We start from the raw sequence: 25,490 nt of genomic DNA, 5'->3' as shown, positions 1-25,490 counted from the left end.
GGCTGACCGACCAAAGAAATGACTGAGTGAGGCTGAGAGGTGAACAGCCCAAGAATGTTTAAAAAAAAAAAGAATCAGATTCCTTCCCTCCAATCTTAAATCACCAAACACATCAAAACCATGGAAACTCAGTCAACGATGATGATCTTCCTATCAAGTTAAAGGTCAGCTTGGTGGTCACCATCTCGGGCTTGAAGTCTAATGTTACAGCCGAGCACATGCTGTACCTGAATGACAGGACCTGATCTGATGGATGGAAAATGAGCACTGAAGGTGCCCCTGGCAGGAGGCCCGGACCACACTCTAGCCTGCGGCATCAGTTAATGGTCCGTCTATCTTCATCTATGTCCAGTGCCATGAAGAATCTGAACTTGTTGGTACAACCAGAAAAGAAGAGATGATTTTATTTCTTGCAACTATGGTCTACAACTCTGCTAATCAAAATCCTTCTTCCCTATCCCCAAGGGAAAAATTGATAGCTTTACAATCACTGTTCAGCTCAATTTACAATCCCAACCCCATATACTATGCAAAATTATCTCTTTCCCTCCTTATAGGCGATTTGGACTGGTAAGGGGTTCTTTCTCCTTTTTGTCTTTCTTTTGGCTCTGTCTTTATACTGGGGATGGGGGAGGTAGAAAGTCAAAGTGTTAGTTGCTCAGTCATGTCAGACTCTGCAGCCCCACAGACTGTAGCTGGCCAGGCTCCTCTGTCCACGGGATTCTCCAGACAAGAATACTGGAGTGGGTTGCCATGCCCTCCTCCAGGGGATCTTCCCAACCCAGCGATCAAACCTGCATCTCCTGCATTGTGGATGGATCCTTTACCATCTGAGCTACCAGGGAGTGGGATGACAGAGAGGGTTAGGGAAAAAAAAAGGTAAATATCTAAAGCTGGAGAAGACTGCTGTTTTATCTCTGCTAGTAATCACTGCTTTTCTGGTTAACACCTGACCTGAACATCTCCGACATAAGTGTCTAAATCCCAGGGCGGGTCTCCGGGCTCTTGGCAGGGGTGGAATGCACAGACCTTGCTCACGTGGAGACCCACCTTGGCTTGAGCCTATTCCAGGGCCCCAGCTTCGCTCCCCAATATGTACTCCACAGTGCCCGCAGCCAGGAACCTCCAAGGGCGGGGGGACTGGACCCCAGCAGGCTGGCTTGTGTACAACTTCCCTTCTCAGCATCCACAGGACCCGCAGCCCACCCTCCATCCTCTTCCTGCCAAAGAGAGGCAAGGAGACGCCCCACCACCCCAAACGCCGTAGCTGCCCCCGCTGCCCTGCTCAGTGACTCACCCTCCACAGACGTGGCTTCCTCGCGGCCCCTCTGTCATGCACCCCGATCTTTCCCACAGATCGCCCCATATACACCCCTCACAGGGTGGAAGCCACCTCATTATTGATTCCAGAGAGACACAACTTTCACGTGACCTCCTGTACTCAGCCTAAGGAAGCGCTCACAAGGTGACATCACAGGCCAGCGAGCCACAGCGCTGCCCTTGGAGAAGCAGCCCGGACCAGGCACCGGGTGTTAGCCGAGCCGGTGCCCGGCCTGCCCTGCCTCTTGGCTCCACTGCCCTCCCAGGTGCCCACGTTGGGCCCCGGCTGAGCGCATATGAGCCAGCCGCTGGGTCTGCAGCTCTGAGTTCCCCACCTCACTGCAACTGTGTACAGAGAGGATGACTCCCCCCACCCCTCGGAGCCTGTCCAGAGGCTCCCCTGGAGATCAAGATAAGCCTAGATGTGAACCCGGGCTCCGCCCTGAGTGGTGTGACCTTGGGCAAATGCCTGAACCTCTCTGGACCTGAGACCGTATCCATAAAAAGAAAAAAAATGCTCCTCATTTGAAGGAGTATTTTAAGAGTCAAATGGAAAAGTGCCTGGCATTTTCACAAGCTCGACAAAATCCTAGAACAAAGTAAAGTCATGAGCAAGGTTGAGATGAAAGGAATTTGATCTCATTTTATAATTCAGCAACTATTGGGACTTCCCTGGTGGTCTAGTGGTTAAGACTCTGCACTTTCAATGCAGGGGACTTGGGTTCAATCCCTGGTCAGGGAATTCAAATCCCACATGCTGCGTGGTGTGGCCAAAAGACAAAAAAATAACAATAAATAAAATAAAATTCAACAACTATGGCATCAATATGACCTCCTGTCTTCTTCATGCACTAAATTCTCACAGTAACACATGACCTTGGGGGGTTGGTTTTTTCTTAATAGATATTAAGTTGAGCTAAGGTCCTCATGGCCTTTGCCTCCCTAGATTCTAATACCAACGAGCAATTCAGGCAGCATCTGAGGTGACTCCCACTCCAAGGACAAGAACGACTTCTGACCTTTCTCTATTTCATTTAAATCTGCAAGCGAACCTAGCTAGGGCCCATTTGCCATGCCCACCGCCCACAGCAAACATGGAGCCGGTCTCCTGGCTACCGAGAAACAAAAATCAACAGACACGATCTTTAAAAGAACGAACACTCTAAGCAAACAGTTTAAAACTCCCGTGAAGGTGTGTGTGTGCCCGGGCAAATAGGAAGACAGCACGACCAATTTTCTTTAATGGATCCGCCTCCAACTTCTTATCGCCGAGAGCAAACACACGGAGTGCTAAATATACCCTTCAAATCAAATCCTTTGGATTAATTTCTTTTAAATCTGGACTGCGTCTGGCTCAACAGCTGCCACATTGCCCAGAAGGTTTACATAACATAGTACACACTTGGACCGTTGGCCCTTAAATCAGCAGGCCAATCTGTTTGCCTCTATTTAAACCTGCGAAAACGGAATCGGAGAAGAGCAACCTAATTCACTTTAAAGCCCCTGTCTCTCCATCCCTTTATTATTATTGCTATTATTTGGCCAAATGGTATGCGGGATCTTAGTTCATCAGAGTGAAAGTTGCTCAATCGTGTCTGACTCTTTGCCAACCCCATGGATTGTAGCACACCAGGCTCCTCCTCAGTCCATGGAATTCTCCAGGCAAGAATACTAGAGAGGGTAGCCGTTGCCTTCTCCAGGGGATCTTCTCAACCAGGGATCAAGCCCATGTCCCTGCAATGGAAGCGCAGAGTCCTAACCAGTGACTGCAAGGGAAGTCCCTGCCCTCTTCTTATTTTGTCTTTAGCCTGTGTCTCTAAGACAGGCATTTGTGCAGTCGTCTCTGACTTCAGAAACTCAGAGCAGCTCCACTAACCTGACACAAGAGGCAGAATGAAGACGAGGGAAAGTCAAGGTGAGAAGGACGATGAAGCAGAGAGAAAAACACACATTGAAAGAGAGCTGCTGTAAAAGATAGAGATTTTCCAGCATCTTTCAAGTAAAAATCCTCAAGCAGAGAAACTATTTCTCCCCCAGTCCAAAGCCTCTTCCCTGTTGTGCTTTGAGGACTTTCCTAAAAGGAAGGGAATCCTTTACCTGTCATCTACCAGAATGTGACCCGGCTGGAATCTGGTGTGTCCTTGATCTGCGTGGTTGGTCTACTCTACTGGTGTCTAAGAGGACCTCTTCCTCACCACCCCACCCTGCCCCCCACGGCTGCCCCACAGCCCCCGCCTGTTCTGAGGTCAGTGATGGAAGACATCTAACTACATGATTGAGACCGTGCATCACAATATTTGGCGACATGGGGCTCAGAGAAGCAGCAAAATTGCCAGGGTCTGGGTCAGCCACACAATGGGTAGTATGCAGTTTCCGTGATTCCTCTTATCAGACACGAGTACAGACCCATGTCTGCAATTACCCACTCCATGGGAACTGATGTTTAACATTTTGAAGGCCTTATGTTCTTTCAACCTTTTTATGATTAAATTTGCTTTTCACACTATAATTTATAAAAGAAAAGTTTGTCAAAATCCTCCTCTCACCCCACAGGGGGAAAAAAAAAAAAACACCAAAAACCACTGTTAACAGTTTAATATATATACCCTTAAACTTTTTTCAGTGCATAGAATAATGTATAATTTTAATAATATAATTACTATTACATACATGGGATCACATTATAGATTTCTGTAGCTCACTCTTGCTGTTTCACAGTACATCTCAGACACTGTTCTGCACCCACATGGAGAAAGAACATGTACCCTTCTCTCTCATCACTTACAGATCCAGGTATATTTTATTCATAACTGGCAAGAAATTCCAATGCCAAATGTGTTGAATTAATGGCCATATCTCTCTGTCACCTAATTTTATCCTATATATTCCATGCTCATCTTCTTCTTGGAATTCTTACTAGGTGAGTGCTTATCCTTCCAGATCTTTCTGTTTTAACTGACATTTTTACCTACCTATAGTTTGCTGTTTTCCATAGACGCAGTAATATACATATTAATTTGTAACTTCTTTTTTTTTTAAACTTAACATTCCATTTTGGAAATTGTTCCATGTCATAGACATAGTGGAATTAACTACCAGCTGAATTTGCAAGGGAAGAGGTGAACATCCCACAAACTCTGAACTGCGCGGATTCCACAGTGAATTTCATACTGTTAGAGAAGAAAAGGTCCTTTTGTGAACAAACCAAAGAACAATCTGGCGTGTTCAGGAGAGCGACCTCCAGCATCACACCACACTTTTGTCGTGTGCACTATGTACCGAGCACGAGGCTCGGAGCCGGGAAAGATCCAAAGTCCCTGCCGTTGTCAACCCCCCAGGGCTCAGGGCCCCGGGAAGCAGGCGGGCAGGGCAGCCACTGTGCAGAAGGAAACGGCCCCTCTGCAGACGGCGCTCCCTGAGCGGGCGAGGCCTCATCTCTCTGCAAAGACTGCAAAGACATGCATCGGCGTGGCGACACTCACCTTGGGCCGAGTGTCCACAACATAAAGGAAGTCGCTTCCCGGGTTGGCCTTCCTGATGGCCTGCAGCATCTGCTCATCCTCCAGGCAGCGGGCACTGAAGCCAGACAGGGGCTGGCTGCTCCGGCAGATGGAGGCCTGTGGGGAGAGGCCACGGCAGCACAGCCGCATCAAGCAGTGGATCAACAGCACCCCCCCGCAAGACCCTCAGGACCGCCACCACAACAAAGGCCACTCACCCCCACTCCCCACTTTACTTACGCCCCTGGCTTGTGAAAGTATCAGTGCTTTCAAGAAATCGAAGTTGGCATCTTTCTAACTCAAAAAACCATTACATGGGCAAGCAGTGCAAAAAGCTTCTCTGAGTAACAACTAGGATGCATAAGCATGGGCTTCCCAAGTGGTGCTAGTGGTAAAAAAAAAAAAAAAAAAAAAAACTGCCTGTCAATGCAGGAGACATAAGAGACCTGGGTTTGATCCCTGGGTCAGGAAGATTTCCTGGAGAAGGAAATGGCAACCCACTCCAGTATTCTTGCCTGGAAAATTCCACAGACAGAGGAGCCTGGCGGGCTACCGTCCATAAGGTCACAGAGAGTTGGACACGACTGAGCATGCACGCATGCAAGGTTGTTTAGGTAGGATCCAAATGATGAAATTGTAAAACCATCTAAATAAATAGTCTACTCTGCTTGACACCACTTCATCTTCCTGCAAAAGTAGAAATATAAAGTAACTCTTCTCTACTTCTTTAGTGTTTTCCATCATTTACTAGCTCACTTAGAAACATCACAAAACCCTCAAACTGATTCTCATCCTAAATGGGGGAATGTTTATGGTGACAGATCCAAGGCTGCTGCCAGTGTCTAAGGACAGGAGGCTCAGACCTCGGCTGACGCAGGTGGGTTAGAAGCAAGGGCTTCCTTGGGAACTGACCTGTGTGCTGTTCTGTGATTTCCCTGTTCTGTGATTCCAACAGAGTACCCTGAACTGTGGCTCAGGGCTTCCCTGGTAGCTCAGCTAGTAAAGAATCTGCCTCCAATGTGAGAGACGTGGGTTCAATCCCTGGGTAGGGAAGATCCCCTGGAGAAGGGAAAGGCTACCCACTCTAGCATTCTGGCCTGGAGAATTCCATGGACTGTATAGTCCATGGGGTTGCAAAGAGTTGGACACCGCTGAGCGACTTTCACTTTTCACCCTGAACTGTGGGACAGTGTACACAATAACATAAACATCCCTCTGAGTTATTAGTGGGTGAGTATGGCCACAACCTCGCAGCTGTGAAACTTATACTTTTGTGGCAAAGTGCTTCCTATGAATTTAGATTTTATTTTAACACTTAGATTGAAGTCAAATTGCCAAATACAATCTAGGAATGACTCTTTCGAAGAATCTGCACTGAGCCTAGGTACCCACGTGTATGAGGGCAGAGGTGCTCCCTGGCTCAGGGAAGGGGGCAGTGCTTAGGAGGGAAACCTCCCCTGGAAAGAGCCACGGCACAGCCCGCTCTGGCGCCCGCATGCCGGACTCCATCCTGGAAGGCACCCCGGCTCTGAGTCCAAGTGCAGCTTAACTGTCCTTCAGGCTCATCCCAGGGCTACTCAGCCAGGCTTGGGTTTCTCCAGAGAAAGGTGAGCTCTGAGGCTCCTCACTGGAGAAGGCAGGATATTTCTTACTAACTACATAATCCTCAGGTGGCGCTAGTGGTAAAGAACCCGCCTGCCAATTCAGGAGACAAAAGAGACATGGGTTCGATTCCTGGGTTGGGAAGATCCCCTGGAGAAGGGCATGGCAACCCACTCCTGTATTCTGGCCTGGAGAATCCCATGGACAGAGGAGCCTGGTGTGCTACATGGGTTGCAAAGGGTCCTATACGACTGAGGCAATTCAGCATGTGAGTGGGCACGTACACACACACACACACACACACACACACACACACACACGATCCTCCAGCTGAGACCCTGCTGGCAGGATGGAGAATTGCAGACATTTCTAACAATTGCTAACAGCACCTGTCTGAGGGTTCCAGCACATTCTCTGACACAGCGGGAATTACTGAGGGGCTCCAGGAACCCTGGGCCTGCAGCCAGAATTCAGGAGCATGGTGCCTGCAGAGTGGGAAGCAAGGCAAAGGGCTGCTGAATTTTTGAGTTGCTGGCAACAGATGTCCAACCACAGAGTGGAGGAGGAAGGGCCCGGGGCGTCTGACCACAGATGGGTGGCCAGCCAGCAAGAGGAGAGCCAGGAGCTAGGTGCGTGATGGCAGGGACCAGGGAGCGGGGCTCGGGGACCGCAGGCGAGCTGCATCCTGAGCAGAAGGCAAATCGCCACGGATGGCTTTCATGGGGCTGCACACGGGCTCCCGTGTCTCCTGATGTTTAGAGGGGTCGGGTCAGCCACCCCCTCTGACCGAGCAGAGAACAGTTCTGAGCTGCTTAATCTGGGCTAAAGAAATGCGCAGAGGGATGGTATGGGGAGGGAGGAGGGAGGAGGGTTTAGGATGGGGAACGCATGTATACCTGTGGCGGATTCATTTTTATATTTGGCAAAACTAATACAATTATGTAAAGTTTAAAAATAAAATTTAAAAAATGTAATTAACAATAATTATTTATTTCTATATTGTTTAAAAAAAAAAAAAAGAAATGCTAATTAAGGACCGCTACCATCAGGCAGCTTCTCAGCTCCTATCGGAAGAGCTCAATGGGGAAGAGAACATTTCAAAATGAGAGTTTGTCCAAGCAAGCGCGTAGCACACCGAAACTCACTCAACTAGTGGGTCTCCCGCTCTGAAATGAAGCCAGTCAGTGGCAACAACCATTACCAATTACCTCCAGGCCGAGAAACTGCTCTCGGTGAAGGGTTAAATCAGAACAGAGTTCTACTATGAGATAAGTTGATAAATTAAACAAGATATATTAAACAGACTACATTTTAATATTAATTACATTTTCCTAGTTATGTACAGATGGGCTCCAAACAGACTTCATCACTGACTCAGTGACTACTGGCACACTGCTGTACACTTGGTACAGGGTGGTCAGTAACCTCAAGGTGCCCGTGTCCACCCTACACACACCCCAGAGAGTCAGACTGTTGACTGAATCTCACCATTACCTGGCGGCCTGTCTTACTGATGTCAGCCACATGAGAGCAGAGACAGAGCTCAATCTTAAACTGTCACGTGTGCACCATTAATAGAGCTACTGATTAAAACAGCCAATGTTTTTTGAATGCTTCCTATATGGTGGCCACTATTATAAGAACTCTGCGTATTCTTAATCTTCCCAACTACCATATACATTAAGATCTCTTATTTTCTCCATTTGATAGATGAGACAACCAAGGCACAGAGAGGTGAAATAATTCTCCCGAGGACACACAGCTAGTAACTGGGGAAGCCAGGAATTGAATCCAGGCAAAATATTTCCTGATCCTGGATTCTGAACCAACACAAGCGTCCATGTATGTAAGTAAGTCAGGAAGCATGATACAGAATTAAGATGCAGGATTCAAAAACATCTGGCTTTTAACTCAGCTGGTAAAGTATCTGCCTGCAAATCAGGAAGACCCTGATTTGATTGCTGGGCTGCGAAGATCCCCTTGAGAAGGGATAGCCTACTCACGCCAGTATTCTTGGGCTTCCCTGGTGGCTCAGATAGTTAAGAACCTGTCGGCAATGTGGGAGACCTGGGTTTGAACCCTGGGATGGGAAGATCCACTGGAGGTGGGTGTGGCCACCCACTCCAGTATTCTTGCCTGGAGAATCCCCATGGACAGAGGAGCCTGGCGGGCTACAGTCCACAGGGTCGCAAAGAGCCGGACACGACTGAGTGACTAAGCACAGTGTTCTCACTTCCTTTATAATCTTAGGTGATTTACCTGTCATCTCTGAACCTTGGTTTTTCCACCTTTAATATGGATATAATAATAATAACGAAACTGCAGAGTGGGTAAGGTAGATAATGCACCTAGAACTACGCCTAATGCAGTTAGTTTCAATAAACATTATTTATAAAAGGAGGGCAAGATGGTCTGTACTATTCTTACAAAAAAACTGCCTCTTTGGAAATCTTCCAGAATTGGGTTCTGAGAGATCTGTACTGTGAATTTGGGGAGCCATGCTATTAACAATTTCTTTTTTTTTTCTTTTTTCTAATTTAATTTTATTTTTTAACTTTACAATATTGTATTGGTTTTGCCATATATCAACATGCATTTGCCACAGGTATACACGTGTTCTCCATCCTGAACCCTCTTCCCTCCTCCCTCCCCGTACCATCCCTCTGGGTCATCCCAGTGCACCAGCCCCAAGCATCCAGTATCATGCATCGAACCTGGACTGGAGACTCGTTTCATATATGATATTATACATGTTTCAATGCCATTCTCCCAAATCATCTCACCCTCTTCCTCTCCCACAGAGTCCAAAAGACTGTTCTATACATCAGTGTCTCTTTTGCTGTCTCGTATACAGGGTTATTGCTACCATATTAACAATTTAAAAGCAGAACTGCTTTCTTAAAAATAATTAAGAAACTTAGTAAATAAGAACAAAAGATAAGCAGCTTCTGAACACAAGTGACACAGATAAGTTCTCCAACTGTGATCTACAAAGCTGTTTTATATTTGATATCCAAAATGATTCTGGATGGCTCCAGGTAACTCCTGGAGTGTGGTTCAAGGCCTGAAAGTAACATCACGTGCTGCCCACAACACCTGGTAAATCGGGATGGCCTTAAATGGCCAGCAGCAAGTTCCCATCCATACCCTGCTCCCGTGGGTACAAGTCCCCCAGCTAAGCAGCCCTTCTCCCAGGGGACCAGGTACAGCTCCTTCTCATTTCCAAGGAGTGGGTTTTGTTCCCTGCCAGCCTGTGGAATTGCTCAAACAAGCCAATCACATCCTCTGCTGGGAACCAGGGAACCCCTCACCCCTTTGATATTACAGAGCCTGCCTCCACCATCCCTGCTGGTTCACTCTACTCCTGCCAGTGCTCTCCTCCCCTGGGCAGTGAGTGTATGCAGCTAATAAACTGCTGTCAACCTCCTCTGTCCAGTGTCAGGTGTCACGTTGTGTTAGGCATCCCAGTAATCCTAGACGGGAACCCCGACCTCACCAATAGGTCAACAGGAAGTGACTGTAACACCATGTCTGATAAAAGCTGATCCAGAAGGAATTATATACCACCAGCAAGGGGGTTTACATCCAAGGACCCTCACCAGGACTTCCTGTTTCTGACATGAGGTACGTGGCAAGCTTCTCTTAATCTAGTCACCGATTCCCACTACCCAACACTAGCCAACTCGTCTCACCAACAAAATCTTCGGTGCTCCTTGGTAACAAGGTGCTATGTGAGGAATGGTATTTAACTAGAAAATGTGATTCTTACTCACAAACCTAAGTTCTACTGGCATCACCGACGAGATGGACATGAGTTTGAGCAAGCTCTGGGAGTTGGTGATGGACGGGGAAGCCTGGCGTGCTGCAGTCCATGGGGTCAAAAAGAGCTGGACACAACTGAGCGACTGAACTGGACTGAAGTTCTACTGGAGCAGGAATACATACTCAAGTCTAAAATGTCTAAAATCACAAAAAGGGACCTCCCTGGTGGTCCAGTGGTTAAGAATTCATCTGCCAATGCAGGGGTACAGGTTCGATCCCTGGTCCTGGAAGATTCCACATGCCTTGAGGGCAACTAAGCCCATGCACCACAGCTACTGAGCCTAAGCTCTAGAGCCCTCAGGCCGCAACTACTGAAGCCTGTGCTCCTAAAGCCCATGCTCTGTGACAAGAGAAGCCATGGCAGTGAGGAGCCCCGCGCACCCCAACTGGACAGTAGCCCCTGCTCCCTGCAACGAGAGAGCCTGCAAGCAGCAATGAAGACTCAGCACAGCCGAAATAAATAAATTACTTAAAAAATAAAATCACAAAAAGGAAGAAACACAGGTCAGCAAACTTAGGAACTTTACTTTTCACTGCAGACCACCTGGTTGGAGAGTGGGTTTTGCTTCTGCTGAGCAACATCATCAAAAACTGCACTGTTACTTCCCATGTCTCCCATAGAACCAGAGAAATCCACCTTCACTAATGAAGACGCTTCCCGCTATAAAAATCCCTGGTTACCTCGGAAGCATGACATAATTAACCTGGATATTAAAGTCTGAGTTAGTTGCTCAATGAAAAGCCAGTGGAGTATTTATCAGGTTTGTCTTAAGAGTGGGTAGAAGATCAGGGACTCGGCCTTCCCAAAGCACAGAAGTATTTCCTCTCAGTTCAGATTGCATAAAGACTGGACGTTTCTCTAGCCCGACTTTGGTTGCTGTTGGTTTTAATTTACCTGCTTTACTTAACTGACCTTGTGCTTAGTCGCTCAGTCATGTCTAACTCTCTGTGACCTCACTGACTATATAGTCCACCAGGCTCCTCTGTCCGTGGGATTCTCCAGGCAAGAATACTGGAGTGGGCTGCCATTCCCTTCTCCGGGGGATCTTCCTGATACAGGGATCAAACCCAGGTCTCCTGCATTGCAGGCAGATTCTTTACCATCTGAGCTACCAGGGAAGCCCTGAACATTGTTATAAACCCACAAATTTGACTGTATTCCACCTGCAGCATAGATGTTAGATCCCCAGGCTGGGAGAGTGGGCATCTGGGTACCCGTACATGAAGTATCTCCCTGGGGCAACTGGGTCCTTTAGCCACACTTAGAAAACATCTCTAATTCTGCGCCTTGTAAGAGGAGCTAAAACTTAAAGGAAACTGTCTGCTTTACATTTTTAAGTTCAGGAAATCAATTATTTTGAACTATAACTGATAGCTGTGTGAGTTCATTTCCAGGCTTGGAGATCAAGCAGAGGACAGCCCACGAGAGCGGGAACGGGCTGATGAGGCTCTGACGTCAGCAGGCAGAGAGGCCAGCCTCTGCGGTCTAACTGCTAAAAATTCTCTCCCATCCTCAGACATGACATATTTTCCCTTTATGATACTCACACTGACCAAAAAATAACCCCTTTTCTCAAGAAAATCTGAACAGAAGGAAAAGAAGCAGGATGAGTGCCATGCTCACGTTTTCAATACCCAGCACATGCCCCCTCTCTGAAACGACAGTAAAAGATCCTCCCTTCCTCTCCTCTCTTACTTGTTTACCAGTGGATGCTACAAAAAAGAGTACATGTTACTGGCAGCCTGAATTCAAATATTCAATACAGTATCATGAAATTCCACATCCCTTTGCATCCCATCATTAAAAACAAAAAAGATTCACATCTTCCTTTTCCTCTCACCATAGCACCAGCTGTGTGTAGGTTGAAATATATTAGGAGTCAAATAACAAAAGACACCGGAGAAGGCAATGGCACCCCACTCCAGTACTCTTGCCTGGAAAATCCCATGGATGGAGGAGCCTGGTAGGCTGCAGTCCATGGGGTGGCTAAGAGTCAGATATGACTGAGCGACTTCACTTTCACTTTTCACTTTCACGCATTGGAGAAGGAAATGGCAACCCACTCCAGTATTCTTGCCTGGAGAATCCCAGGGACGGGGGAGCCTGGTGGGCTGCTGGCTATGGGGTTGCACAGAGTTGGACACGACTGAAGCGACTTAGCAGCAGCAGCAGCAGCAGCAGCATAAGACACTGGGCTTCCAGGTGGTGCTAGTGGTAAAGAGCCTGCCTGCCAATGCAGGAGACGTAAGAGATGTGGGTTCCATCCCTGGATTGGAAAGATCCCCTGGAAGAGGGCCCAGCACTCACTCAGTGTTCCTCCCTGGAGAATCCCAGGGACAGAGGAACCTGGCGGGCTACAGTCCACAGGGCTGCAAAGAGTCAGACATTTCTGAGCGACTTAGCAAAGCACAAAGCACAATATAGGACATTAATGAAGTTACTTGCCTTCTTCAGACCATGTCAGAGCAGTGAGTGTTAACTGAAAATAACACCATTTGTACCATTTTAATTAACAGAATGTACACTGCTGAATGAATGTTTCCCTTCAAAGTGGGCAACCCTGAAGGCCATACGCTTACTCTGGCCAAGGTGACATTGCTCAGAGTATTTTTCAAAGCCTCCTTTTAAGAGCAGACATAGGACTTCCCTAGCGGTCTAGAGGTTGGTTCGGGAAGATCCCGCATGCCTCGGGGCAACTAAGCCCACAAACTACAAAGTCCACGCACCTGGAGTCTGGGCTCTGCAATAAGAGCAGCATCACAGTGAGAAGCCCGCACAACACTAGAGAGTAGCCCCCACTCACCACAACTACAGAAAGCCTGCATGCAGCAACAAAGATCCAGCATAGCCAAAAATTAAATAACTTTTTTTTTAAAAAAAAAAGAACAGACATAGACCCTGCCCTCCATCCTGCCTATGGTCCATGCATGGCACACACACACTTACACACATCTGCTGCGACTGTCAGGCCCCTCGGTCCACAGTACTTCCCAGGCAAGAATACGGGAGCTGGCTGCCATTTCCTACTCCAGAGGATCTTCCCGACTCAGGGATCAAATCCATGTCTCTCACGCCTCTTGCATTGGCAAGTGGATTCTTTACCACTGGCGCCACTTGGGAAGTCCCCATCAAACAGTTTCGAATTAAAGTCAACCGCCTGTGTGCATGCATGCCCAGTCGTGTCTGACTTTACGACCCCGTGGACTGTAGCCCCCCAGGCTCCTCTGTCCGTGGGATTCCCCAAGCAAGAATGCTGGAGTGGGTTGTCATGCCCTCCTCCAGGGGATCTTCCCGACCCAGGGATCAAACCTGGTCTCTTACATCTCCTGCCCTGGAAGGCAGGTTCTTCACCACTGCGCCACCCAAACTTTTTCTCCTGGCTAAAGTCAAATGACTTCTAAAGCAGGGAGCTGAGACCATTCTTTTCTTCCCAAATTAGCTTCTGTGTCCTTCACAGAAATGGAAGCATAGATTTTGCTTGTTTACATGGTTACCTGTAAGACTGGGTTTTCTCACCTGCCCTGTGCAGTTCTAACCAACAGGATGTGAACAGCTCACACATATTACATATAAAAGGCACTAGATGCTGGAAATAAAAAAAATATATATATATATATGCCATTTAAAAAAAGATAAAGCATGTGCCATGACTTTGAGGGCTTTTCTAAACCAGGCATTGCGATGGGTTGGCCCCAGAGAGCCTTTCAAGGTGACCAGTTAGAAGAGGACGTGCCCACTCAGATGATTAAGTCTAGGAGTGTTCTGCCTCCCGTTCCTTTACTGTCAAATAAACACGGGAGGCCAACGTTCAAGGCTCTAACACAGGCCAAGGCTCTAACACAAGTTGTGTTGTGCCACACCACACACACAGCAACATCCACATACTTGAAAAGGAATTCAAACCCACACACAGGGCAGAAGGCCCCTGGAAAAAGGCCTGTTTATGATAAAAGAAGAAAAGCAAAGCCCGAAACAAAAGCATGCCTTAAGACTTACGTGGTTATCTTTATAGTAGTAAGAAAGGGCAGGAAATCGCCGTCTGCTCCGGAACTTGGAACTCCCCACTATGATGTGTGCCGTGGCCGACTTGGGAACGTACAGTTCGGTCGGATAGGAGTCACAGATCTGGCGTGGAAAACACAAGGGGTGTTTAGGCCTCGTTGTGCTGTGCAAACTGCCACCAGAAATTCCATCCCGCCGGGCCTGAGGGTGGCATACTCCAGTTTTCTTCAGTTACAGAGCCCCTGCAGAGAAAGTGAAGCTCTGATGCTAAGAAACCACAGTGGAACAGTCAGACACGCTTTAGCCTCCTGCCCTTGGGCACTGCCCCTTATCTCCCAGGGCTCTTCATGGAGTGGGAGGCAAGACAGGGACCAATGGGCGTTTCTCCCATCAAAAAGGGAAAAGCAATTTTGCATCCTGGCAACTGAGAAAATGTCAGCTATCTGTTCAAGACAGCCCCACCCTGGGGGACGATGTCCTCCTTGGGGCCCCTCGGTCCCCGGTACGCCCTTTGCGTGCTCCCATCTGAGGCAACAGCCGAGCCAGCATGCTCTCTGGACCCCTCTTCCCTTCCAACCTCCCAAGCTCATCTTCAGGGCCAACTCAGGGCCTCTCCCCCGGACTTCCTAGCATTCCACCCCTCACCACGCATTATAACAGCTTTCTGCTTTTTATGTGTCGATTTTTACAAGGGGTAAGAAATGAGTTACCCTTTCTGCACATCCCTGGCAGTGATTCCCCCAGTGGAATCTCTGGAGCCTTGGAATGACCTTGGGAATTTTATCAGAAATTAGGGGTTTAGGGGACTTTCCCTGGTGGTCCGGGGGCCAGGACTCCACTCTGAGCTTCCAATACAGGGTGTGGGGGGAACCCGGGTTTGCTCCCTGCTCAGGAAACTGGGTCCATACATACCACAACTAAGAGCTCACATGCTGCAACTAAGCACAGCCAAACTAATAAACAGATTAAAACTTTAAAAAAGCCATCTTCAAAAAAGAAATCAGGGGTTTAGAACCTGGTTCCAGTTTGCCAACTTCATGACTTTCGAGAAATCCAACTACTGAGCACTTGCTACTCTCTTAAGACTGACGGGGAACAGAAACGACATTGCCCGGGGCCGATACAAGGATCAAGTCAGGTAACACCCACAAGACTCTTCACCCATTGGGTCTGACAAAAGCGGAAGTGGCAGCAAGAGTGACAGCGGTCAACTTGTTGCTAGACACATCATTTGCTTTGATGTTGGTCAACCCATCTTTTGAGGCTTCCCTGATAGCTCCGTGGTAAAGAATCGGCCTGCTAGTACAGGAGACACAGGTTTGATCCCTGGTCCGGGAAGACCCCCTGGAGGGGGATGAAATGGCAACCCACTCCAGTATTCTTGCCTGGGAAATCCCATGGACAGAGGAGTCTGACGGGCTATAGTCCGTGGGATCGTAAAAGAGTTAGATGTGATTTACTGACTAAAACAACAACAATCCCTCTTTTTGCAACAGGAGGATCGTTTGAATGGCAGTTTGTAAACTTTTTTTCCTAGAAGTCAAGCATCTTCTTGGGCATTTGAAGGAGCGTCCTCAGGCAGGTGCAGCAGCAGGCGAAATGCTGTGTGCACGTCCTCTGTCCATTTCGCCTGCCCTGACCACTCTGAACCTTGAAGCAGAAGGGCACGAAAACGCACCACAAAGCTCACGTCAACTGTTCTGTGCTCAGGTCCTCCCTCGCCTGCCTCCCCGCTTGTCTTTGTTACCAGACTGGACACCACGCTGAGCAGGAGACGGAAAGGTCACTGAAGTGACACTCTCAGGCCCAAAGCATTTCTCCAAAGGCATTTTAGGAAAGATTACCAAAGACGTCAACGTGGGCTCTGGCACTGAGACTCTGGAGGAAAACCCCAAGAACACATGGTCCAACCTACTTGGAACCCAAGCTTGTACTGGAATGACTCCCCCAGACACTGCCCTGGCTTCCCCTGCAAATCCGGTGTCTGGACCTCTCTCGAGTCAGCAGTCAGGACATGACTACACTGAATTCAAGAGACGTGTGGTCACTGCATCAGACTTACTACATTTTCTTAAAATAACAGTTTTAAAAAGGAAATTAGTAGGTTTTCAGAAGTTGGGAATTACCCACTTTCTTTAACAGCGCTGGTGGTGGTTCAGTCGCTAAGTCTTGTTCAACTCTTGCAATCCCATGGACTGTGGCCCACAGTCTCCTCTGTCCACTGGATTTTCCAGGCAAGAATACTGGAGTGGGTTGCCATTTCCTCTCCAGGGAAATCAACCCTGAATATTCACTGGAAGGACTGATGCTGAAGCTCCAATACTTTGGCCACATGATGCAAAGAACCAACTTAACAGAAAAGACTCGATACTGGGAAACACTGAAGGCAGGAGGAGAAGGGGACAACAGAGGATGAGAGCTTAGATAGCATGACCGACTCAATGGACATGAGTTTGAGCAAACTCCGCAAGATGGTGAAGGACAGGGAAGCCTGGAATGCTGCAGTCCAGGGGGTCACAAAGAGTCGGACGTGACTTCACAGCTGAACAGCAACCACTACCACCAAGTGGACAAAAGTAAATTCATCCCTGCTCTCATGAAAGCAGACAGCACTTTCCAGTAGATATCAAACATCAATCCTAGAAAGCGCTGACGGGTAATGCTCTTCCAACAAGCTCACACAGCTGAAGTTAAAATTATGACAATTAATAATACAAAGCACAGTGCAATTTATGCTGCCGGATTCTGAGACTACTCAATGTGCCCCCCAAAAGTTTGTCTGGCCTGGAAAATCACATAAGAAAATTCAGAGAGAAAATGAGAAGTTCAGAAAAGTGGGAAATGCTTCTCTTTTGAACTTTCTTTATATTTATTCTGCCTTAGACAACTGAAGTGGATTAAGTTAAAAACATTCCTGCATAATATTTTTATTTTAATAAGGGAGTGATTTGCTTATTTCTTCCACTAAATAAACCCTCCTGCGGTGCCTACATGTCTTACTTGGCCTGGTCAAGAAGAATCTTTGGAGGTAATTCATTCACTCATTCAACAAGTTTTTTTAAATTGAAATATATTTGATATATAACAGTGTATAATTCAAGGTGTGCGTGTGCATGCTTAGTCACTCAGTCGTGTCCAACTCTTTGCGACCCCATGGATTACAGCCTGCCAGGCTCCTGTGTCCATGGGATTCTCCAGGCAAGAATACTGGAGTGGGTTGCCATTTCCATTTCCAGGGAATCTTCCTGACCCAGGGATCGAACCCAGGTCTCCCACATTGCAGGCAGACGCTTTACCCTCTGAGCCACCAGGGAAGTCCTATACTGTCTGAGCCACCAGGGAATACAACTTCAGGTGTTCAGTTCAGTTAAGTCACTCAGTTGTGCCCTACTCTTTGTGATCCATGGACTGCAGCACGCCAGGCCTCCCTGTCCATCACCAACTCCCGGAGCATACTCAAACTACTCAAACTCATGTCCATCCAGTCAGTGATGCCATCCAACCATCTCATCCTCTGTCATCCCTTTCTCCTCCACCTTCAATCTTTCCAGCATCAAGGTCTTTTCCAATGAGTCAGTTCTTCCCATTAGACGGCCAAAGTGTTGGAGTTTCAGCTTCAGCATCAGTCCTTCCAATGAACATTCAGGACTGATTTCCTTTAGGATGAACTGGCTTGATCTCCTTGAAGTCCAAGGGACTCTCAAGAGTCTTCTCCAACACCACAGTTCAACAGCATCAATTCTTTGGGGCTCAGCTTTCTTTATGGTCCAACTCTCACATTCATACATGACTACTGGAAAAATCTTAGCTTTGACTAGACGGACCTTTGTCAGCAAAGTAACATCTCTGCTTTTAATATGCTATCTAGGTTGGTCATAGCTTTTCTTCCAAGGGGCAAGTGTCTTTTAATTTCATGGTTGCAGTCACCTCACTATCTGCAGTGGTTTTGAAGCCCAAGAAAATAAAGTCTATCACTGTTTCAATTGCTTCCCCATCTATTTGCCATGAAGTGATGGGTCTAGATGCCACGATCTTCGTTTTATGAATGTTGAGCTTTCAGCCAGCTTTTTCACTCTCATTAAGAGGCTCTTTAGTTCTTCTTCACTTTCTGCCATAAGGGTGGTGTCATCTGCATATCTGAGGCTATTGATATTTCTCCCAGCAATCTGGATTCCAGCTTGTACTTCCTCCAGCCTGGCATTTCACAAGATGTACTCTGCATATAAGTTAAATAAGCAGGCTGACAAATATACAGCCTTGACGTAATCCTTTCCCAATTTGGAACCAGTTCATTGTTCCATGTCTGGTTCTATCTGTTATTTCTTGACTTGCAAACAGATTTCTCAGGAGGCAGGTAAGGTTGTCTGGTATTTCCATCTCTTTAAGAATTTTCCACAGTTTGTTGTGATCCAAACAGTCAAAAGCTTTAGCATAGTCAATGAAGCAGAAGTAGATGTTTTTCTGGAATTCTCTTACTTTTTCTATGATCCAGTGGATGTTGGCAATTTCATCTCTGTCCCTCTGCTTTTTCTAAATCCAGGTTGAACATCTGGAAGTTCACGGTTCACATTCTGATGAAGCCTGGCTTGGAGAATTTTGAGCATTACTCTGCTAGCGTGTGAGATGAGTGCAATTGTGCAGTAGTTTGAGCATTCTTTAGTATTGCCTTTCTTTGGGATTGGAATGAAAACTGACCATATCCAGTCCTGTGGCCACTCCTGAGTTTTCCAGATTTGCTGACATACTGAATGCAGCTCTTTAACAGCATCATCTTTTACGATTTGAAATAGCTCAGCTGGAATTTCATCACCTCCACTAGCTTTGTTCATAGTGATGCTTCCTAAGGGCCACTTGACTTCACATTGCAGGATGTCTGGCTTTAGGTAAGTGATGACACCACTGTGGTTATCTGGGTCATGAAGATCTTTTTTGTATAGTTCTTCTGTGTATTCTTGCCACCTCTTCTTAATATCTTCTGCTTCTGTTAGGTCCATACCGTTTGTTTCCTTTATTGTGCCCATCTCTTCATGAAATATTCCCTTGATATCTCTAATTTTCTTGAAGAGCTCTCTAGTCTTTTCCCATTCTTGATCTTGCATTGATTACTTAGGAAGGCTTTCTTATCTCTCCTTTCTAGTCTTTGGAACTCTGCATTCAGATGGGTATACCTTTCCTTTTCTCCTTTACCTTTCGCTTCTCTTCTTTTCTTAGCTATTTGTAAGGCCTCCTCAGACAACCATTTTGCCTCTTTGCACTTATTTTTCTTGGAGATGGTTTGATCACCTCTTGTACAGTGAACCTTCATTCATAGTTCTTCAGACACTCTGTTTATCAGATCTAATCCCCTGAATCTATTTGTCACTTCCACTGTATAATCATAAGGGATTTGATTTAGGTCATACCTGAATGGTCTAGTGGTTTTCCCTACTTTCTTCAATTTAAGTCTGAATTTGGCAATAAGGAGTTCATGATCTGAGCCACAGTCAACTCCTGGTCTTGTTTTTGCTGACTGTATAGAGCTTTTCCATCTTCAGCTGCAAAGAATATTTGCTGCAATCTGATTTCGGTGTTGACCATGTGTAGAGTCTTCTCTTGTGTTGTTGGAAGAGGGTGTTTGCTATGATCAGTGTGTTCTCTTGGCAAAACTCAAGCCTTTGTCCTGCTTCATTTTGTCCTCCAAGGCCAAAACATGCCTATTACTCCAGGTATTTTGATTTCCTACTTTTGCATTTCAATCCCCTATGATGAAAAGGACATCTTTTGGGGGTGTTAGTTCTAGAAGGTCTTGTAGGTCATCATAGAACTGTTCAACTTCAGCTTCTTCAGCATTAGTGGTTGGGACATAGACTTGGATTACTGTGATACTGAATGGTTTGCCTTGGAAATGAACAGAGATTCTGTCGTTTTTGCGACTGCACCCAAGTACTGCATTTTGGACTTTTTTGTTGACTAAAAGGGTTACTCCATTTCTTCTAAGGGATTCTTGCCCACATATAATGGTCATCTGAATTAAACTTGCCCATTCCATTCCACTTTAGTTTACTGATTGCTAAAATGTTGGTGTTCACTCTTGCCATCTCCTGTGTAGAACATATTAATTTGATATATTTGTATGCTGTAATACGATTGCCATCATAGTGACAATTAGCACCTCTATCATGTTACATGATCGTCCTTTCTTTTCAGTGGCAGGAATTATTAAGTTCTAGTCTCTTAAAAGTGTGATGACTATAACAGAATATTGATGTCTATCAACAAATTTTTACTGAACATGACGTACTATGTGCCAGGCATTAGGTTAGGTGCTAGGGCGGTAATGAATAATAAAAGAGTTACTGGCCCCAAAGACTTCACATTCCCCAAAAAACTGATACTTGTTGCCCTGGTTACCACCTCCCAGTAAACGCATTTACCACTGCAGGGTCGTATCCATATGAGGGGCCAGCCATGGCATTATAATCAGACCTCTGTACTTCCTGAGGGTCCGTCACACAGCTGAGTGCTTTGGGATGAGAGTTAGCGGCTTAAGAAGCTGCCTTCTTAAGCATTTAGGACCTAAAATTTACTTCATGGAATTAATGATGTAATAGGGAGAAATTTATGGTGTAAGGTAGGAACAGCATGAAATGATTTATATATAAATAAAATAATACATAATACATAAACTATAGCTGCAGAGAACTGACACAAACAAGATTTTTAAAAATTACTGGTTTGGATTATACTTTCAATTTTATTTGAAGAGAAACAGATTAAAATTTTAACCTGGTAATGAATGCCCATTATTTTATTTAAAGAAAGAGCATTTTAAGAGTTAGGTACACAGACTTTCCTGGTAGACCAATGGTTAAGACTTTGCCTTCCAATGCAGGGAGGGGGTAGGGGTTCGACCCCTGGTGAGAGAGCTAAGAGCCCACGTGCCTTGTGGCCAAATAAACAAAACATAAAACAGAAGTTATACTATAACAAATTCAATAAAGACGTTAACGATAGTCCACATTAAAAAAAAAATCTTTAAAAAAAACAAGCGTTAGGTATAAAAGGAAGTCTTAGCTTAGAGAGACTACCCAAAGCAAATGTCTTATAAAAAGAGATGAGAGCAATGCTGATACAGATGATGCTGGTGACAATTAGCTTGGAGAGAATAGGGCAGCGTTGGTTCTGGAACCTCAGTTCCGTACTCCACGTATGGAGTCGCTTCCACCACAGGCAGCAGCTTCTTCTCCAACAGATGACACCACTAGCCCCACTTACATCAAGGAATTTGTGAACAGAAAGAAGTAACTCTTATAAAAGAAGGAAGGAAAAAGCAGATGTTTTCTCACCCATGAGGTTAAAAGCAAACGTAATGGATGACGACATAACCTTCCCAATGGACTATTAGTCAGAAATGGTTTGACAGAATTAACTTTTATTATATTTTCTAAGCTGGTAACAAATAAGGGTTCATCATCTTTGTCTCATTTTAACAACATTTTGTAAAAGTCAGAAAATCCCCTAGGGTTTCACCTTTTCTGTTCCAGCACAATTTGCTGATTGTTAGTTTATGTTTGCTATCTATTACTTTTGGGGAAAAGATGCTGAGTAACTCATGTTTTGCCGTCTCTACACAGTAGGACTTGAGTGACTAAATGTGAGTCATGTTTGTGCTGCTAAGTCTAGAAGGAAACCTCATCAGACATAGGAAGAACCTGTGTTTCCAAGGAAATACTATTCCACAGATGTGGCTTAGCCTCATTTTCACCCTCACCCAAGAGTGTGTCATGTTTTTAAAAATATTTTTTTAATTATTCACTTTTCTATACTAAACTTGGATTTTCCTTCATTTCTTTCTGTCTGTCTGTCTCTCTCTCTGTTTTTTCCCCAATTATTTATTTATTTATTTTTGGCTGAGCTGGGTCTTCGTTGCTGCTCACGGGCTTTCTTCAGTTGCGGCAAGCGGGAGCTCCTCTCAGCTGCGGAGCACCGACTCTAGGGCGAGCTCCAGCAGTTGCGGCTCATGGGCTCAGTAGTCATGGTGCATGGGCCTTAGATGCTCCGAGGCATGTGGAATCCTCCCACGCCTTCCAGGGATTGAACCTGTGTGCCCTGCATTAGCAGGCGGATTCTTAACCTCTGGACCACCAGGGAAGTCCTTTCCTTCATTTCAAGGCTAAAAATCCACTGCAAAGGTCGGCTTTAGTGGCAGAACAAATCATTACATTAGCCGGATACCTTATAACGGTTAAGACAGAAAGGGGGCAAATGTCTACTCACGGTGTAAGATTATGACTGCTAGATTTAAGTGCAATTAGGAAGAAAAGTCAGCATCCTGAAAGTGGCCATTCTATTCCAAATAATCTACAAATTCCAGATATTCAGAAGAGGGCTTCTTCCCTGGTGGCTCAGGGGTCAAGAATCCACCTGCCAGTGCAGGAAACACGGGTTTGATCCTTGATCTGGGACGATCCCACATGCTGCACAGCAACTAATCCCGTGCACCACATCTATTGAGCCTGTGACCCCCAACAAGAGAAGCCACCGGAATGAGAAGCCCTCACACCGCAAGTAGAGAAAAGCCCGTGTAGCCGCAAAGATCCAGCACAGCCGAAAATAAATAAAATAATAAAGTTATTCAGAAGAAAGATGTGGGAGGACCTGACCTTCCACATATTTATTGACAGCAACATACTCACAATATGTTACATGAAGAAAATCAAAACACAGGCATAGGCAGTATGATTCCATTTTTGTTGTATGTTTTTGAACCATTCCTTTGCCTCCACATTCTCCAATTATAAACAATGAAATACGTTACTCATGTAAGAGAAAGTTATTAAACTACGCAGATGAGAAAAAACGGAAAAGTTTAAAAACCTACTAGAAGAATATGGGCTTCTCAGGTGGCACAGTGGTAAAGGATCTGCCTGCCTATGCAAGAGACTTGGGTATGATCCCTGGGTTTGGAAGATCTCCTGGAGGAGGAAATGGCAACCCACTCCAGTCTTTTTGCCTGAAAAATCCCATGGATAGAGGAGCCTGGTGGGCTACAGTCCATGGGATTTTCTCCAGGCAAAGAGTTGGACATGACTTAGCACACACACATACAGAACATTAGGGCAATGGGATACGGGCTGTTTTGTTCCTTTTTCTCTCTCTTTTGCAAATTCTCTACAATGTTCTGACTGTACTTTCATTACTGAAGCACTTTAAAAATTAATAGGGAAACCAGCCCTGCTGTGCAAGCCCACCCTTGGGGAGAATATGAATCAGCCCTGCCCCCCTCCACATCCCTCCACCCACCATTCCCTTTGGAAGTGCAGACATGTTTCTCCACGGTTCTCCAGTGAAGCCTCTTGGTGACCTTGTGTACCAATCAAGAGTTCAGGGAGCCCAGAAGGAGTTGGTGCCAAACTGCCATCAGAGCCTCTGCGACTCCCTACTCATCACTCACTGAGCTATAAAAAGACCGGGCGGGAGAAGGGAGGCCCTGCCCGGAGGGCGCCACTGGGCCTCGCTGGGGTTCCACTCCTTCAGCCATTGGAGGGGATGGTCTCTAAGGTGGCTTCTTCAAACTTTCTGATCCCAGATGCAGGTGGAGAATACAGCTGGCAATACCCAAGGGAGACTTGGAAATCCACACATCTGTGCCCACAAAGAGCTGTTGGAACGAAAGGAGAGCTAAGAGAAGTCATGCTCAGCTCTGTGATGTCAGGGCTTCATCTGGATTAAGTATCCGCATTTCACCAAATGGGCTTCCCCCATGGCTCAGTGGGAAAAGAATCCACCTGCGATGCAGGAGACGCAGGAGACGTGGGTTTGATCCCTGGGTTGGGAAGATCCCCTGGAGAAGGAAATGGCAACCCACTCCAGTATTCTTGCCTGAAAAACCCCATGGGCAGAGGAACCTGGCAGGCTACAGTCCAAAGGGTCACAAAGAGTCCGACGTGACTGAGCGACTAAGCACTCATTTCACCAAATGCCTCCACTCACCCTGTACTCTCTATTCACGTCGCTGAGCTGCCAATATTCATTAGGGAGGCCCATGCGCTTGTATTCTTCGCTGAGCTCGATCAGCATCCAGCCTTGTTCCCTTTCTTCTCTATCCAGCTTGGGGTTGAATGAAAAGCAGTACAGCTCCTCATATTTCACTGCAAAAAATAAGGGAGAATAAAACCAAATCAAGCCAAGTCAAAGCCACAACCAAATCCCCCCAAATACATTCTGTCCGGGCTGGAGAAGCCAGCCCAGCTGCTTACCCTCGGGACCCTCCTAGAGGCACCCCATCTCTATAGTGGGGCCACCCACCTCCTCCCAACAATGACAAGACCTCAGGACAACTGAACAAAACTTTAAAAGAACGTCTTTCCTTTCAGGAGTGTGACCTTCCCCATCTTGTGAGTTGTTTTTTTTTTAGTTTCTTTTGAAAACTACTATATTTTCAGACCACATAAAATATGGAGCTTAAAAATGAATTAAGAACATATGTTTCTTAACAATGTTTAAGACATGGAAGTAAGCTAAGTGTCCATCAACAGATGAATGGATAAAGAAGATGTTTTATATATATATATATATATACACACACACACACATACACCCACACACACATATATTAAAAAGAAATATTATTCAGCCATAAAAAATGAAATATTGCCATTTGAAGCAACATAGATGTACCAGAGATTATCACACTAAGTCAAGCTGAGAGAGACAAACATTATATGACATGACTTTTATATGGATTCTAAAAAACAGTACAAATTAACATATTTACAAAACAGAAACACACTCACAGACATAGAAAACAAACCTATGGTTACCAAAGGGAAAGGAGTGGGGGAATTAGGAGTATGGGATTAAACAGATACACACCACTATATAGAGAATAAACAAGGAGTCACTGTATAGCACAGGGAACTATATTCAATAACTCGTAATAACTTACAAAGGCCAAGAATCTGAAAAAGAACATACAGGTATAACTGAATCACTCTGCCATACATCTGAAACTAACACAGTATAGTAAATCAAATATAGTGCAATGTTGTTGTTTTTTTTTAAAGGACATACATATTCCTTTGACAACCAGAACTCAATCTGTTTATGTATGTCGAGCTCAAGTTTGGGATGGCTTCTCAGAGTTACAGAGAGGCCTGGCCACTGCCATGTTCTAAGGCTCAAATAGCGTTAAAAAAGAAATGATAAAACAGTTGGAAAAGACTGTGGACTATATTTAAATATTTGCACTGAAAACACTTGAG

General features: G+C 45.8%; 1 protein-coding gene and 1 non-coding gene across 3 annotated transcripts in view; one reads left to right on the top strand and one right to left on the bottom strand.

Moving 5' to 3' along the window:
- Nucleotides 1-25,490, bottom strand: part of MTMR7 (myotubularin related protein 7) — a 100,657-nt gene that overhangs the window by 25,982 nt on the left and 49,185 nt on the right. For both annotated transcript variants that reach the window (XM_059882215.1, NM_001075641.1), the window contains exons 4-6: nt 24,220-24,377; nt 14,242-14,370; nt 4,803-4,937 (exon numbers count right to left, since the gene is read on the bottom strand). In XM_059882215.1, coding sequence (XP_059738198.1) covers nt 4,803-4,937; nt 14,242-14,370; nt 24,220-24,377 — 422 coding nt within the window. The remainder of the gene's footprint in view (nt 1-4,802; nt 4,938-14,241; nt 14,371-24,219; nt 24,378-25,490) is intronic.
- TRNAE-UUC (transfer RNA glutamic acid (anticodon UUC)) lies at nt 1,990-2,062 on the top strand. The gene has a single exon. It is a non-coding gene; the product is annotated as a tRNA-Glu (tRNA).

Source organism: Bos taurus, chromosome 27, assembly GCF_002263795.3.
Source record: "Bos taurus isolate L1 Dominette 01449 registration number 42190680 breed Hereford chromosome 27, ARS-UCD2.0, whole genome shotgun sequence".
Taxonomy (NCBI): Eukaryota; Metazoa; Chordata; class Mammalia; order Artiodactyla; family Bovidae; genus Bos; species Bos taurus.
Note: the sequence above shows the minus strand (reverse complement) of the source record. Positions and strands in the feature narration are given on the sequence as shown.